Genomic DNA, 17,376 nt, shown 5'->3' on the forward strand with positions numbered 1-17,376 from the left:
AGCTGTGAAAGGCACCATTAACATATCATAAAAGTAGTCCATATAATCTTATGTATATACAGGGTTTGCACAAGTTCCTTAAAGTCCTTGAAATTATTGAATTTAGCTTTTACAAATGTAAGGTCTGATACACCTGGAAAAGCAACTTCAGTTAAAGGTGCCATAGAATGGAAAACTGTATTTACCTTGGCATAGTTGAATAATAACAGTTCTGTACATGGAAATGACATACCGTGAGCCTCAAACACCATTGATTCCTCCTTCTTATGTAAATCTCGCGCAAGCAAAAGACATCTGAAACCATGCAGTCATTCAGTGAAGTAATGCCTTAATATATTTGTAATCACAAATTTTGTAAAATGCCTTTTGAGGCTTACAGTAGCTTCAATAAAAGATACATTTTAAAATAAATTAAATTAAAATTTATTTCAATAAAAGATAAAGTAGATAAATGCACATTTTGGGCTGAGAAGGATGTTTTGAGTTCTGAAATTTGCAGTATATGTTCACACTATATCAAACTCTTTTATCTCATATGAATAAGGCAAATTAGACTTTTCATTATATGATCCCTGTGGAATTTGGGAAAAATTCTAATGTGGGAAAAGATTGAAAGCTGTGACCTTTTTGTGTTGTGTTCTTCCAGACTGACCTTGATATTCATTTGCATGACTGTGGGTCAGACTATGATAAGACTCTTTCTTTTTTGAAGGGTGTCCCAGGTTCTAGAGGAAGTCCCGGCTTTCAAGGCTCTCCCGGCATGCAGGTATGAATGTATGAGTCAGAAATGGACATACCCTATAAAACCTCATGAGATACTTGATCATGCCACTTTTTCCCCCTCTGTTTGAACAGGGGACACGTGGAGCTGATGGGCATAAGGGGGAAAAGGGAAGTTCCGGGGAAGCAGTAAGAAGCTATGATTTTATTCCTAAATGTATCTTAATTAAGGAAACATGTTCAGTCCCCTTATATTCACATATACTCTCGTATTTGGATGCAGAGTCAGTTTTCCTCAGATCCCTCACACATATTCCAAGGTTTTTTTATTTGCTGGAGTCAATATTTGTGACTGGTTTTGTTTAGATTTTGCTTAGTATATTTAAGTTAAGGTGGATATTATTTTTAATATTATTAGATTATTATAGAACTTATTTGGCTGAATTTACTGAAATGATTTTTTTTCAGTGTGTGTGTGTGTGTTTGTCTTTAGGGTGACAGCGGTATCCCAGGGTTACCTGGGCCACCTGGCAAACAAGGTGAAAAGGTCAGTTTTCAAAGTGTTAAAAGATGTTTAATAAATACTATAGATTGAATAGTTTTTTGGCCATTGCGGTTTTATTGTTGACCGTAAATATCAGGTACAACTGACTATATGTAGGAACATCCTTATATATATTTATTTCTGAAGTATTGTTCCAAGATGTGCCAAGTGCCATTTATTTTTATTTAATTTTTTTTATCGGTGTTAATCACACACATATGGGATTTTGCTTAAATTTGGTGGAAATTCTGATGGCAGTACTACATTTTTTCCAATTCAAGGATTATCAAATTAGCCAAAATATGGTGAAAATCTGTGGGTTCTTATTCCATGTGCCACAATCTTCAGAGATGGTAGTCTACATTCATGTCTTACATGTTAAAGGTGTACTAAGCGATTTTTGCCAAACGATATTTGAAATGATATTTGAAAGCACCAAAACAAGCACACATTATAATAAATACATACACAAAAATATAATAAAATACCGAACTACATAATACTATTATTGTTAGAAATTGCAACAATATAAAAATAGAAATATAATACATTTAAAATTTTAATTAAAACAATAAGTAAACATTAAATAAACAATAATGTCCTGGCCAGAGGAAAACTGGACTGTGGGTACTATTTATAAATAGTACCCACAGTCAAGAATACCATTGCATTGCTACTTTTTTTTAACAACTTGCACATGAAAATGTTTAATTTGTCTGTCACAAAATGTGAATTAGTTCTACATAAGAATTATTAACTGATCCTTACCTTTTCATAGTGTGATGGATGAGTTTGCATGTTTGCAAAAAGTACCAGGTTGCTAAGTCTACCTGCAATGCTCTTGGACAAGCCTCGACCATTCTTCATTGCTTAAGCCTAGAAACACACTATTGTTTAAAGGTTGTTCCATCATTACGCGGGCTATTTATAAGCCAATATCATCAGTTCGTGCCAAGTATAACAGAAGCAGGCAAGGCTTTTTGATGACAGAGGCTTTTCAAATCGCGAAATAAGAACTATAATTTTCTCTTTAACAATTGCTATTTTTAATGGAAAACTGTAAAATACTTACATGTGTGATTAAATATGCTGTTTGCAATTTCAGTGACGTTTATTGCTTGCTTCTCTGAATTAAACAGCTACACCATCATACCCCCTCTATGCTTAAAAAAATGCCCTTGAAAGACACCTCAGCCAGCACGATCACGATAAACTTGACCGTGCACACTAGAGCCTTACTGATTGCCTAAAACTGAAAGGGCTTCAGTGATGTTTCTAATTTTTCAGGCGGTTGTTTTGACATTGTATGACTGTGAGTTGATATAGTTGCGTGTGATCATCAGAGATTCACAGTAATGCTACTCCACTCAAACTCTGCAAGTGCTGTGTTGAGTCGCTTATAATTTGCATTTGGCAACGCAACGTGTGCCAAACATCTCCCCAAATGTGCAACGAGAATCGTTTATAAACCTGGTGTCAACAACAAGAAGAGTTAAGCTTTCCCTGAGGAATCCAAACGATGACAAAAAGTATTGTGTATTCTGTTTGTCAAAGTTAGTAGAGGGGAACTGACTTAGACTTAGTTCACACTGCAGGTCTTAATGCTCAGATCGGATTTTTTGCTGAAATTGCGCTTTTTTGCGCTGTTGTTCACATTGTCATTTAAATGCGACTGCCATCAATCTCATGTGTAAACCGTATACGGCCCTGAAGTTACCCGCATGCGCAGAAGAAGACGTGATGTCACTGTGTTTGTGGAAATAAAAATGGATGCTGCTCGTGTTAGCGTGTGTCTAGCAATTTTTAAGTTAATGTGCAATCGGAGCCTAAATAACGAAGAGATATTATTGTCTATATATTGTCTGCCATTGTGATTTTAATCTTCCCGCCTCCTGCAGCACAGAATTGTGACATCTGTCACATTTCAATGATGTAAAAATGATGCCGTTCAGACTGAAGTCGCATTGCAAAACATCGGATATGTAATTTAGGACCACATATGAAAGTGGCCTCGGCCTGATTTGAAAAAATTGGATTTGTGCTGTTCAGACTGTCATAAGAAAATCAGATACGGGTCACATTTGGGCAAAAAAAGTCAGATTTGGGCCACTTTAGTCTGCAGTGTGAACTAAATCAAAGCCCTAGCTGGCAGCACTTGCTAGCAGATGCCACTTGCTTGATTCATTCCTATTTTTATGTTTGATTTGAAAGTCTCCAAATACTGTCTGAAGCCACTACTTAACTTTGTATACCAGCTTAAATTGCAATAATTTAGTTCATTTTCATTATTTATATATTATAACTAGTGCTGTCAAATGATTAATCACGATTAATCGCATCCAAAATAAAAGTTTTTGTTTACATAATATATGTATGTGTGCTGTGTATATTTTTTATGTAAATACACACACATGCATGTATATATTTAAGAAAAATATGTAAAGTTTATATATTAAATATATTTATTTATAATATAAATTATATTTATATACAAATAGACATAAATATGTGTAAATATTTTCAAAATATGTACTGTGTGTGTGTATTTACATTATAAATATACACAGAACACAAAAACTTTTATTTTGGATGCGATTAATCGCGATTAATCATTTGATAGTACTAATCATAACTTATATTATATTTTCAGTGAGATTAATGTTAATCATTACTTTGTGCTTTCTCTCTAGGGGTCTTCTGGCAATCAAGGAATACAAGGACTGTCAGGCAAAGATGGACAAATGGTATGGATACTTTCCTCTTAGGTTTCTTAAAGGGATACTTCATCCAAAAATGAAAATTCTGTCACTAATTACTCATCATCATGTAATTCCAAACCTGTAAGACCTTTGTTCATCTTCGGAACACAAATTAAGATATTTTTGATGAAATCCGAGAGCTCTCTGACCCTCCCATAGACAGCAAGGATCCTTACACGATCAAGGCCCAGAAACGTAGCTAGGATATCTATATAAAATAGTCCATGTAACATTATAGAACCGTAATTTTACGAAGCTACGAGAAACTTTTTGTGCGCAAAGAAAACAAGAATAACGACTTTATTCAACAATTTGTCTCCTGCACGTCACCCTATAGCGCCATTTTGGAGAGTATCACATATGTAAATAACATATGATGTTCTGTGTCAGCAGCACCGTACGCAGATACGCTGTTTAAGTTGTTTATGTTTTGATCTGAACGTAAACATTGTATCTGCGTGCATACGTTGCATACATTTACATATGTGATATTCTCCAAAACGGCACTATAGAGTGACGTGGAGGAGACGAATTGTTGAAAGTCGTTATTTTTGTTTTCTTTGCACACAAAAAGTATTCTTGCAGCTTTGTAAAGTTACGGTTGAACTCCTGATGTCACATGGATTATTTTAACAATCTCCTTGCTACGTTTCTGAGCCTTGATCGTGTTAGGATGCTTGCTGTCTATGGGAGGGTCAGAGAGCTCTTGGATTTCAACAAAAATATCTTAATTTGTGTTCCGAAGATGAACAAAGGTCTTACATGAGGGTGAGTAATTAATGACTGAATTTTCATTTTTGGGTGAGCTATCCTTTTAACTATAGCATAAATCTTCCCCTTTTTATTTCCAGCTCTCTCTCTGTTCTCAAAGACGGGTGTTTTGTTTGTTTGTTTTTATTCCTCTTGACGTGAAAATTTAGTGCACTTCAAAATTTAGGCCTAGTCATTCAGAATACATGTAGCCACTGCTTCTCTTTGCCACCACCTGACCTAGTATTGTTCTAAGACTGTTCATGTAAACAGTGATTTGGATCTGTACCCTGCCTCAGCTCTTCACTGGATGTGTTTTTATCCCACTTCATATCTACAATCCCCTCGAGATAATAGCTAATGAACAGCTGGATGGAGTGTTTTTATTTATTTTTGTTGCATGATCTTGGTTATTGAATAAGTCCCTGTGCTGAAAAGTACTGATATAATGTTGGAATGATAGATGACGTACTTTGTGCTTAGGGAGATGCTGGTATGAATAAATAGAACAATAACTTTTAAAAATCAAATCTGTTAATGGCTTGAACAGCGATGCAATCTTGTTTGTTTGTTTTGTTCCAATACTCTATATTGAATTAACAGACATACTGTCTATTTTAGGGCGAAAAGGGGAGCAGAGGCCCTGCTGGTCCACCTGGATATCCAGGAGAGACTGTATGTTTACCACTCAATCATTTCTCCACTTCATTTTGTGAGTGTTTAGTTATTATGCTTCAATGCCATTTTTGTGTGTGTTTATCAAGGGAGCACTTGGCAGGGATGGGAAAGATGGAATTCCTGGAGGAATTGGTCTAAAGGTCTGTATTGATACAGTTCTTCTCACTGTAATAGACTGAACATGTTTAATGGCTTCCTTGAACTATGAACATGGACCATTGAGAATATTTGGCAAGCCCACTTTAAGGAGGCTACACAATATTCCAAGATGCAATATTATTTGACAGAATTGCATGAAAAAATATGCTAGTACAGAATCTACTTATGGAAAGCCATAAAAAGGTTTGCACCATCGTTTCCTCTTTCATGCTGATCTACGCTGTCTTTTTTCCAGACTCACAGATGGCTTTTATTAAACCAAGCTGTTCCTCAACATCTTGGCGGTTGGCTATATGATAAATCCTGGATTATTTGATTAGTTTCAGATCTTTAAACATGCACTACTCCTTTAAAGTTCACCTTTATTTCTTCAAGCCAGAGAATAGCAATGAATGGCAACTTACCATTGAGACATTCCATGTTTAATAATCATATCAGAGGATAAAAATAAAACGAGTTTAAGATTTATTGCAGCTTAATCATACATAGACGTCAAGAATGTCTTGCATTGCTGTATGTTCTCCAAGTCATGAGAAACCAAGAAACACACTGTCGCTGCTTTAATGTTATTGCCTACAGATTCAGTGGCATGCCATCTTGTTTATTATAAAATAAAAATATTAGGATTTGAAGTGAAATGTTCTCAGTATTGTATGCATGCAAAATGCGCTTATTGTTATTTACATGAAAAATTCCAACAAGTTTCAAACACTCCCATCCCCTGTTAAGATAAAGAGATGCGGTGCACTTTTATTCTCACTATATGATCTTTGTCTCTTCAGGGAGATCCAGGACCGCCTGGAATTCCTGGAGTGGATGGAAGAGAAGGACATCCTGTGAGTATATCTTAAAACAGATCATTGCCAGGTGTTTTAGTGGGTGGACTGCATTGAAGAGCAAGCTGTTGAATAATACCAGACAGCATTTAAGCAGAGAAACTCATGAGGAATACTCCCTTTTTGCTTCATCTAATACTCCAGTTTGGCTGAATGATGATATGATTTGAAGTCTTATTGGTGGTTAAGTCTTTGCACCTGGACTGGGAGAAGAAAATTTCAATGTAGTCTGAGAAAAAAAAAAATGTAAGTGACTCAGCAATGCACTTCAGCAGACTAAGACTAGCGCTAAACTCATCTTTAGAGCAATTGGTCTAAGAGCCACAGATTTTTATAGCTCTTTTGGGTGAACACTCCAAGTTTTAATGAAAGCCAGATAATTAGAGCCATCTAGCTGGTTTTGGGATAAACAGCAAACAGGCCAAATCTATATGCATTGTCTCAGATTTTAGATGATCTAGTTTGCTCTCAGCATTTGCTTTAGGACCCAGATTGGACATTTTACATTGATCATACAATAGTAACAGAAATGTCCCTAAAATCAAACATCTGCTTTATATAGAATAATTATGCAATAGTTGTCAGCAGTAGTTCATTTCATTCTGATATAATTTGCTGATGTTGCTTAGCTTTGTACATACAGTACAGTAGTGGCCTGAAGTAAGATCAAAATATGATGTTAAAAAAATTTGAAGAGCATGTTATATTGAAAAGAAGAAAACGTCTCAGGTTACGTATGTAACCATGGTTCCCCGAAGGGAACGAGACGCTGCGTCGAAAACGCTAGGTGAACGTCTTCAGCGTGACCGCGCTCTGAATACATGTGTAATCTATCCAATGGAAGGGCGAGACGTCACGGGCGGGTGACGTAATCTACCAGGAAGCATAAAAGCAAGTGCAGCGGAGCCGGTGTCAGCTTCTAGGAATGAAGCAAGCGCTGGCAGGGATGCCGGAATTGTGGCCCTCGAGATGCAGCATCTCGTTCCCTTCGGGGAACCATGGTTACATACGTAACCTGAGACGTTCTCCTTCAGGAACTCGAGCTGCGTCGAAAATGCTAGGGGAACGAGATGCCCACGCCGCCAGACTTCCAAGTCCCTGCCCTGTGTGTATCCCTCGGGAGCACAATGAGGGCGAGAGAAAAAAGGCCACGAGTGGCTAAAGTCGGCGGGGCCTGCATCCCAAAGGCCAACTTCTAAGAAGTGAGTCTTGATCCCCAGGAAAGGGGAGAGCAGAGGACTCGAGGCTATAGAATAGCATCCTCATCCACCACATAGCATAAGCTCTCTGGAAAAAATCTGTACTAGGGGGTGTCTACCCACTGAAAGCCCACCGAGAAGGGCATGGTAGGCCGATATAGCCGCCACGTATACCCTCAGGGTGGAGTGGGTTAACCCTGTGGAGGAACAGGTCTGCACAAACTCCAGAACTGTACCAATGAAGTGAAGAGCTTCCACTTCAGGGCGTACAGTTTCCTCGTAGAGGGAGCTCTGGATTGGAGGATGGTCTCAGCAACCTCGGTTGAGAGACCGGAAGCTAGGAGCTGTGCCTCCTCAGAGGCCACACCCACAGCTTCCACAACTCCTGGCGAGGGTGGACGATAGTGCCCCACGCCTGTGAGAGGAGATCTCTCATGACGGGAATCTCCCATGGAGTGCCATCGAGGAGAGAAATCAGGTCCGAGAACCATACTCGGACTGGCCAGAACAGCGCTACCAGTAGTAGACTGCACTCTCACCAGAACTCCCGGGAGCAGAGCGATGGGGGAAAAGCGTACAGAAGAAGCCTCGGCCAAGTCTGTACCATAGCATCCAGTCCCAGAGGAGCTGGAGGAGTCAGAGAGAACCAGAGGGGACAATGAGCTGATTCTATAGTCGCAAACAGGTCCACCTGTGCCTGGCCAAACACTCTCCATTCCCCAGGCCTCGGCCCCTGTCTCGACAGAACGTCTGCTCCCACACCGAGATACCCAGGAATGTGCACTGCTCTTAATGAGAGGAGTTTGCCCTGGGACCACACAAGGATCTGGTGCGCCAGCTTGTACAAGGGTCGCGACCACAGGCCTCCCTGGTGGTTTATGTACGAGACCACCGACGTGCTGTTAGTGCGCACCAACACGTGGTGGTCTCTTAGGTCTAGGAGGAAGTGTTTGAGTGCTCGAAACACGGCCAGCATCTCCAGCCAATTGATATGCCATGTCAGATGGCGGCCACTCCACAGACCGTGGGCAGGGTGGTCACTCATGACCGCTCCCCAACCGGTGAGGGACACGTCCGTCGCTAGTGTTAAACGGCGACAAGGAGCTCCCAGCACCGGGCCCTGGGACAAGAACCAAGGTTTCCTCCACATGTCTAAGGCACGTATGCATCCTCTCGTGACCTTGAATGTGCGGAGTGGTTTTCCCCTTGGGGAGAACCCCTTGGTCTTGAGCCACCACTGTAGGGGTCTCATGTACAGCAGGCCAAAAGGTATCACGTTGGACGCAGCTGCCCTCAGACCCAGCAGTCTCTGAAATTGCTTGACAGTGAGTGACTGGCCTTCTTTCACTCTCTTGACTGTGAGGATCGACTCAATACGAGCAGGGAACAGACGTGCCTGCATCGTGGTCGAATCCCACACCACGCCCAGATAAGTGGTCTTCTGTAATGGAGAAAGCACACTTTTCTTGGCGTTTAGTCTTAACCCCAGGTCTTTCATGTGGGCGAGAACGACACCTCGATGTCGAGCCGCCGTTTGCTCTGATTAAGCTAGGATCAACCAATTGTCGATATAGTTCAGTATGTGGATGCCCTGAAGCCGCAGCGGTGCCAGTGCCGCATCCACACACTTCGTGAAAGTAGGGGGTGAGAGTGCTAGGTCAAAGGAAGAACTCGATATTGGTAAGCTTCGCCCTCGAAAGCAAACCTCAGGAACTTCCTGTGACTGGGAAGTATGGAGACATGGAAGTACGCATCCTTTAGATCTATCGTGACAAACCAGTCCTCGGACCTGATTTGAGGCACGACATGTTTGATTGTGAGCATCTTGAACTTCAGTCGCATGACTGAGCAGTTCAGCTGACGCAGATCTAAAATGGGACGCAACCCTCCATCCTTCTTGGGAACTATGAGGTACCGGCTGTAGAACCCGGACTCTCTTTCGTGAGGAGGGACCACCTCGATGGCCTCCTTCCTCAAGAGAGTACTCTACTTCTCGTTCCATTACCAGAGCCTGCTCAGGGCCCACCTGAGTGGGATTCACCCCGTTGAATTGAGGCGGAGGAGAACCAAACTGGATTCTGTAGCCTCTCTCTACAGTATGCAGGACCCAGGAGGCAGTAGCTTCCATGCAGCCAAATAGACTACTAAGGGAACCAGTCTCTCGAGACTGGCCTCTGGTGTACCCAGAGCGGCTAGCTCGGTGTCCTGGAACGGCACACCGGCAGGAGACGGCCGAACTAGCTGCTCTAGAGACCCCCGAAGGGGTGGCGAGCCTCTCAGTTCTGCTACATTTCCGGGCGGAAGTAACTGAGAGAAGCGCTCGCTGGAGACCGCTGCACCCTGGAACACTGGCAGGGTTGGCAGACCGATCTCCCGAGGGCACTGAGTAGAGACGGCAACCGTGTACCGTGGTGTACGCTGAACTTCCACAGAGGGGCAAGCCCTCATGAGTCCTGGACCATAGCATCAGGACTGCCTCAGCTGAAGTCTCCTATTGAGACGACGGTCCTGAGACCCACATCATTTATAGGAAGACTAGGCTGATAGAACCAGAGCCTGCTCAGGCAGGACCCAATGAGACACGCTTAGCAGGGGCTCCCTCACTGCCAGGTGCCTACTGAGGGAACCAGTCTCTCGAGACTGGCCTCTGGTGTGCTTAGAGCTGCTAGCTCGGTGTCCTGGAACAGCACACCGGCAGGAGATGGCCAAACTAGCTGCTCTAGAGACCTCCGAAGGGGTAGCGAGCCTCTCAGTTCCGCTACGTTTCTGGGCAGAAGTAACTGAGAGAAGCGCTCGCTGGAGACCGCTGCGCCCTGGAACACTGGCAGGGTTGGCAGACCGATCTCCCGAGGACACTGAGGAGAGACGGGCACCGTGTAATGCGATGTACGCCGCTCTTCCCCAGAGGGGCCGACCCTCAGAATTCCTGGGTCATAGGCAGCAGGATGTTTTAGCCAAAGACTATCCAGCGAGAATGACGATCTGCAGATCCGCCTTCTGCTAGAAGCCTTTGGCCCGGGTATGTATTTATGTGTATACATATATACACATCTAACTTCTAGTTAGAAGAAATACATCATTTAATTCCTCAAAAATTAAATGCAGAAAGACAACCAGACGAGTGAATATGGTCTGATATGAAAAGGATTCATAATAAGAATGAGAATGACGTGATGCACGCGGTCGCCTCGGCAACGCGCGCTACAACAGCGAGCTCTCACTCAAAGGGGGAAGAACCGCACCGCAGGCTTCCAGCCCCAAGCGAGAGTGCTTGATCTGGGGAATGCAGGTTGAGATAGGGCGAACCCGTCTCCAATCCATGTTGCAATGCCTCAGAAGTGGCTGACTGGAATCGCGAGATCTTACAGCAGGGAAAAACACAAAAAGCTCCCCCGAGAGCTGACTATGCGTGCTCTGCTCTCAAACAGACCACACACGGACTGTATATCACCAGCAGTGATATAACGTTGCAGGGAGGAACATACAGCCTGTAATGCGATCTGCTCTCGCGCAAGTGCTTGCACACATTGTGAGCTTATTTCAAGTGATTGTGCTTAGGGACAAACAACACTAAATAAGACTCACAACACCGATCGACAGACACACCCACACAAAGTAGCGGTTGCTGAATGACAAAAAGCTGACGCCGGCTCCGCCGCACGTGCTTTTATACTTCCTGGTCGATTACGTCACCCGCCCGTGACGTCTCGCCCTTCCATTGGACAGATTACATATGTATTCAGAGCGCGGTCATGCTGAAGACGTTCCCCTAGTGTTTTCGACGCAGCTCGAGTTCCTGAAGGGGAACTTTGGTTAAGTTATTTAACTGACAAAATTAAGTGTCAAAAAAGGCAAACTACAGCTAGATTATCATGGACTGTATGTTCAAGTTCAAGTTTATTTGTATAGCGCTTTTTACGATACAAGTCGTTGCAAAGCATCTCTACAGGAAATTAAGTTTCCACAATATATTTATATATTGCAGAACCTTAATATATTTAACTTATGGCAAAATTAGGTAATTCTGTATGTTGTATGACCTTTGGCATCCACTGAGATCCTCTGAGGGGTTGGCATCATCTTTCTCAGGTGTTCAGTCATCTCAGATCATTTAAGGTTTGGATGCAGACTGAAGCTTCTGTAATTCCTAGAAACAGAGAAACAAATAGAGAAATAATTAGCGTAGCTGCTGTTCCACCTAAGCAAAAATGATTTGTTCAACCCAAGCTAAAGAATAATAATAATATACATTTGATCAGATATAACTGCAGTACAAGATTATAAAATGCATTATGTGAATGCTTGGCTAAAGAGATGTGTCTTTAATCTAGATTTAAACAGAGAAAGTGTATCTGAACACCGAACTGAACACATATCAGGAAGGCTATTCCAGAGTTTGGGAGCCAAATGTGAAAAAGCTCTACCTCCTTTAGTGCACTTTGCCATCCTAGGTACTACCAAAAGTCCAGAGTTTTGCGACCTTAGGGAGAGGGTTGGATTGTAGCGTGGTAGAAGACAAGTTAGGTACGCAGGAGCTCAACCATTTAGGGCCTTATAGGCAAGTAATAATATTTTGTAAATGATACGGAACTTAATAGGTAGCCAGTGCAGAGACTATAAAATTGGGGTAATATGATCATATTTTCTTGACCTGGTAAGAACTCTAGCCGCTGCATTTTGGACTATCTGTAGCTTGTTTATTGACGACACAGGACAACCACCTAGCAGTGCATTACAATAGTCCAGTCTAGAGGTCATGAATGCGTGAACTAGCTTTTCTGCATCAGAAACAGGTAGCATGTTTTGAAGCTTGGCAATGTGTCTAAGATGGAAGAATGCTGTTTTTGTAATATTGGAAATATGATTTTCAAAGGACAAGTTGCTGTCTAATATAACACCCAGATTTTTTACTTTAGAGGGCATAACAGTGCATCCGTCTAGTTGCAAATTGTAATCCAAGAGATTTTGTGTACTGATTTTTGGTCCAATAAGTAATATCTATGTCTTATCTGAATTTAATAGGAGGAAATTATTGGTCATCCAATCTTTTATATTTTTTACACAATCTATTATCTTAGTTTAGAAGTTTAATCTGGTCTTGTTGAGATATATAGTTGAGTATCATCAGCATAACAATGAAAACTAATCCCATATTTTCTAATAATATTACCAAGGGGAAACATGTATATTGAAAATAGCAGAGGACCTAGGACAGATCCTTGTGGTACTCCATACTTTACTGGTGATAATTGAGATGACTCCCCATTTAAATGAACAAAGTGGTAGCGATCGGACAGGTAGGATTTAAACCATCTTAAATCCTGCCCTTGAATACCAGTATAGTTTTGTAATCGATCTATGAGTATGTCATGGTCTATAGTGTTGAACGCAGCACTAAGATCAAGTACTAGCAATGAGATGCAGCCTTGGTCTGAAGCAAGAAGTAAGTAATTTGTCATTTTAACAAGTGCAGTTTCTGTACTATGGTGAGGCCTGAAACCTGGCTGAAATTCTTCAAAGAGATAATTTTTTTGCAAGAAATTGTGCAGACACAACTTTTTCATTTTTTTTTTAAATAAACGGAAGATTTGAAATGGGTCTGTAATTTGCCAGTCCATTCATCTAGTTGTGGTTTCTTAATAAGAGGCTTAATAACCGCCAGCTTGAATGTTTTTGGGACGTGACCTAAAGATAACAATGAGTTAATAATATTGAGAAGCGGTTCTTCTGCTACAGGTAACAACTCTTTCAGTAGTTTAGTGGGTACAGGATCTAATAAACATGTTGTTGGTTTAAATGCACTGATAAGTTTATTTAGCTCTTCCTGTCCTATAGTTGTAAATCACTGCAGTTTTTCTTTGGGTGCGATGAATGAAGCTGAATTACTAGACGCAGTAGAATATACATTTGTTATTGTATTTCTGATATTATCTATTTTATCAGTAAAGAAATTCATAAAGTCATTACTATTAAACTGTGAGGGAATATTTAGATTGGGTGGCGTCTGTTTATTTGTTAATCTAGCCACTGTGCTAAATAAGAACCTTGGATTGTTTTGGTTATTATCTATGAGTTTGCGGATATGCTCTGCCCTGGCAGCTTTTAAAGCCTGTCTATAGCTGGACATACTGTTTTTCCACGCAATTCTAAAAACTTCCAAGTTAGTTTTTCTCCATTTGCGCTCAAGATTACGAGTTTCTTTTTGAGAGAATGGGTATAACTTTTGTACCATGGCGCAGGACGTTTTTCTTTTCTGAGTACATCAAGGAGGCTCTTAGTCAAGGTTACATCCGACCATCCAGCTCACCAGCGGCATCAAGTTTCTTCTTCGTGGGTAAGAAGGATGGGGCTTTAGGCCCTGTATTGATTACCATTACTGATCACTGAATTTCCAGACTGTCAAGCTCCCATATGCACTTCCCTTGGTCCCTGCCGCTCTAGAGGAACTCCGTGGGGCTCGCATCTTCTCTAAGCTGCACCTGCGACGTGTGTATACCCTCGTTCGAATCCGAGAAGGCGATGAATGGAAGACGGAATTCATTACTCATTCCGGCCACTATGAGTACCTCGTGATGCCGTATGGCCTTGCCAACGCCCCCTCCGTCTTTCAGGAATTCATGAACGAGGTGTTCCGGGAGTTCCTCCACCGCTTTGTGAAAGTCTATATCGACAACATCCTCATCTACTCCCGGAACCTGGCCGACCATCGCCACCACGTTAAGCAGGTCCTCCAGAAACTCTGTCAGTTCCACCTGTATCTGAAGCTAGAGAAATGCGAGTTCCATCGCCCCCCCCCCGTGCAGTTCCTCGGCTACATGGTCAAGAAGGTATCCAGATGGACCAAGGGAAGGTGACAGCAGTCGTGGAATGGCCAACCCCGCTTACCACCCTGCTCCGCGGGAAGTCCAAGTCCCTGTCCTGGAATCCCAGCGCCCATAAAGCATTCGAGAAACTCAAAACCACGTTGAGCATGGCCCCCATCCTTCGCCATCCTAATCCTCATGTGCCATTCATGGTAGAAGTGGATGCCTCCACCACAGGAGTTGGGGCCATGCTGTCCCAGCAGTTTGGTGAGCCTCCTAACCTCCAGCCTTGCGCTTACTATTCAAGGAAACTAACCCCAGTGGAGCAAAATTATGACATCGGAAACAGGGAACTGTTGTCCATCAAGCTGGCCCTGGAGGAGTGGTGGAATTGACAGGCACGCTGGGCTCTGTTCTTTACCTGGTTTGAGTTCACCATCACCTACTGTCCTGGAAATCATAACTGTAAAGCTGACGCCTTATCACATCTGTATTCTCCTGATTCCCCTGCGGACCCAGAACCGATTCTCCCTCCAGCCCTTATTGTTAACCAATAATAAATTTTGTAACTGATCTCCCTGAATCGGAAGGTAACACCTGCATTCTAGTAGCAGTAGATCGCTTTTCAAAAACCTGCAAATTGATACCTCTCCATTGGAAACTGCAGAACACCTCTTCCATCAGGTAATCAGGAACTTCGGAGTGCCAGAGGAAATAGCATCGGATCGTGGTCCACAGTTCATTGTTTAGAAGACCCACATTTAGAAGACATTCTTTCGCATACTAGGAGTCACGGTGAGCTTGTCCTTCGGTTATCATCCTCAGACAAATGGGCAGGCTGAGCGAAAGATCCAAGAAGATGGATGGGAAATGTCAATTTAGGGTTAAATCACCATCTAGTGGGACGAGATGTCCGAGGGATCAAAGATAATCTGCACAAATTTCCATCATGATCCGGCAACGATATTGGCATCACGAACAGCTGAAGATAAAGAAGTAGAAATGAAAATATAGTCAATTTGTGAATAGGATTTATGAGTAGCAGAACAGAAAGTGAAAAACTTAGCAGAAGAGTTTAATAAATGCAACTATCCACCAACGAGGATGAGGTTACACATTGCCGAAGTTTGTCAGAACACAAAGCTTGAGAGTATGATTCCTTTGGTCCAGATCTATCTAGGATATGCGACATTACAGAATCTCGTGCAGATTTGTATCTGCACCCAATACAATTTCAAAATCTGAAAACTTCAAGAGATAGGTTGACAAAACAGAGAAAAAAGTAGGGTCAGGAATACAAAGGCCATAAACTGAGAGAAATACAAGATTCCTATTCTCCACTATTGTTTTTATGTGTGTTATTCTACCATCTGTATCACAACCTTTATCTAAAATAGTAATATTTAAAGTCCTCCGGACCAATATTAGGACACCCTTGGTTTTAGTATCCGGAAATGAGTGAGATACCACTTCATAAAACTTATTATTACACCTGTGTATACCCTCCTCTTTCAAATGGGATTCTTGAACTAACACTATATCAGTCTTTCTTCTTCACAAAAAATCCAGAAAACCTGTACGTTTTAGCCCATTAATATTACAACGCAGAATATTAAGGTCTGTCATAGGTATCAAACAAAATTACTGCATAATAAGACAATATACAACTTTGAAAATAAAACCAGTTGAGTCTACCATTAAACCATCCCCCACCCTCCCCGTTACCATTAAAAAAAACATAAGCACAATCCCATGAACTATGGCAGATCAAACCAAGAACAAACCATAATCTGCCAGCACCCCTTAATATGGTCCGTGGCATCAACAAAAACCTGCACATTACTGAAGCACCAACATTTGGCCCCATAGTCACATATTGACTAGGTAGTATTTCTATAAATAAATAAAAATAAATAAATAAATAATAAAAAAAGAAGAAAGAAAAGACAGAAAGAAAAGAGATGTAGAATACAACTAAAACAAATAAAATATCATAATCAGTAAGCGATACTGTTTGCACAATGAACTATGAATTAAGAAATGAACATTAAAGTGAACAGTGAAAGACACAGTCACCTAACCATTTAGAGCATCTCTTCTCTTATTAGACAGCAAATGTTCAGCTGAAGTTCACTGGAAGTTGGTGGATGAAAAGGATCTGAGAAAACCTCTTGCTTCTTCTGGGGAGTGTAGCATTTTAGGTTCACCTTGATTGAGAATGACCTTCAGCGTTGCAGGATAAAGGAGAAAATTCTGGATGCCAGTGTCTCTCATCTCCTTCCTAACTGGCGCAAATGCACTTCTTCTTTTTGCAGTGACTGGAGAAAAATCTGGAAAGAAAGCGTTCTCTGCGTTGCTCTGTCGGAAGTTTTCACCGGGGCATGAAGTCTAGCGGCCCGCAGAATGAGCTCCCTGTCAGTGTACCGCAGCAGTTTAAAGATGAAAACCCATGGTTTAGCACGATCCGATGAGAATCTTGTATACAGGCGATACGCTCGCTCCACTTCAATCTCTTTGACTGCCAGAGATGGGAGCCACGTCGGTAGAGATCTTTCCAAAAGCCCAGAGGATCGTCCTTTTCGGAACCTTCAGGCAATATATTGCGATCCTGTAAGTCCACAACCTGTTGCTCGAGCGCGGCAACACGTCTATCGTGATCTGCGACAACTTTCTTTTGTTCTCTCATCTCCCCTGTAAGAAGATCCAGTTTAGAGCATAGCGACTGAGCAATTGACATGTGAGAAGCGAACTCGTTCCGCATAGCCGTCAACTCGGTTCTTAGAATGTCCTCAAAGTGTGTAACAGTGTTCGCAATCTTGTCCACCATATCTCTCGCGGTAGGTGGCTTGGATTTCTTTCGGAGAAGCCGACGGAGACAATGCCTGCTGTTTACGACTGTATGCCATCATGTAAAGCACCACCAATGAA

At 41.9% G+C, this 17,376-nt stretch overlaps 1 protein-coding gene across 1 annotated transcript in view; it reads left to right on the forward strand.

Moving 5' to 3' along the window:
* Window positions 1–17,376, forward strand: part of LOC306883965 (uncharacterized protein) — a 116,430-nt gene that overhangs the window by 34,230 nt on the left and 64,824 nt on the right. Inside the window, exons 10-16 of the mRNA XM_079439518.1 lie at window positions 713–766; window positions 856–909; window positions 1,214–1,267; window positions 3,955–4,008; window positions 5,395–5,448; window positions 5,538–5,591; window positions 6,393–6,446. Coding sequence (XP_079295644.1) covers window positions 713–766; window positions 856–909; window positions 1,214–1,267; window positions 3,955–4,008; window positions 5,395–5,448; window positions 5,538–5,591; window positions 6,393–6,446 — 378 coding nt within the window. The remainder of the gene's footprint in view (window positions 1–712; window positions 767–855; window positions 910–1,213; window positions 1,268–3,954; window positions 4,009–5,394; window positions 5,449–5,537; window positions 5,592–6,392; window positions 6,447–17,376) is intronic.

Source organism: Barbus barbus (assembly GCF_936440315.1).
Source record: "Barbus barbus genome assembly, chromosome: 18".
In the NCBI taxonomy this organism is placed as follows: domain Eukaryota; kingdom Metazoa; phylum Chordata; class Actinopteri; order Cypriniformes; family Cyprinidae; genus Barbus; species Barbus barbus.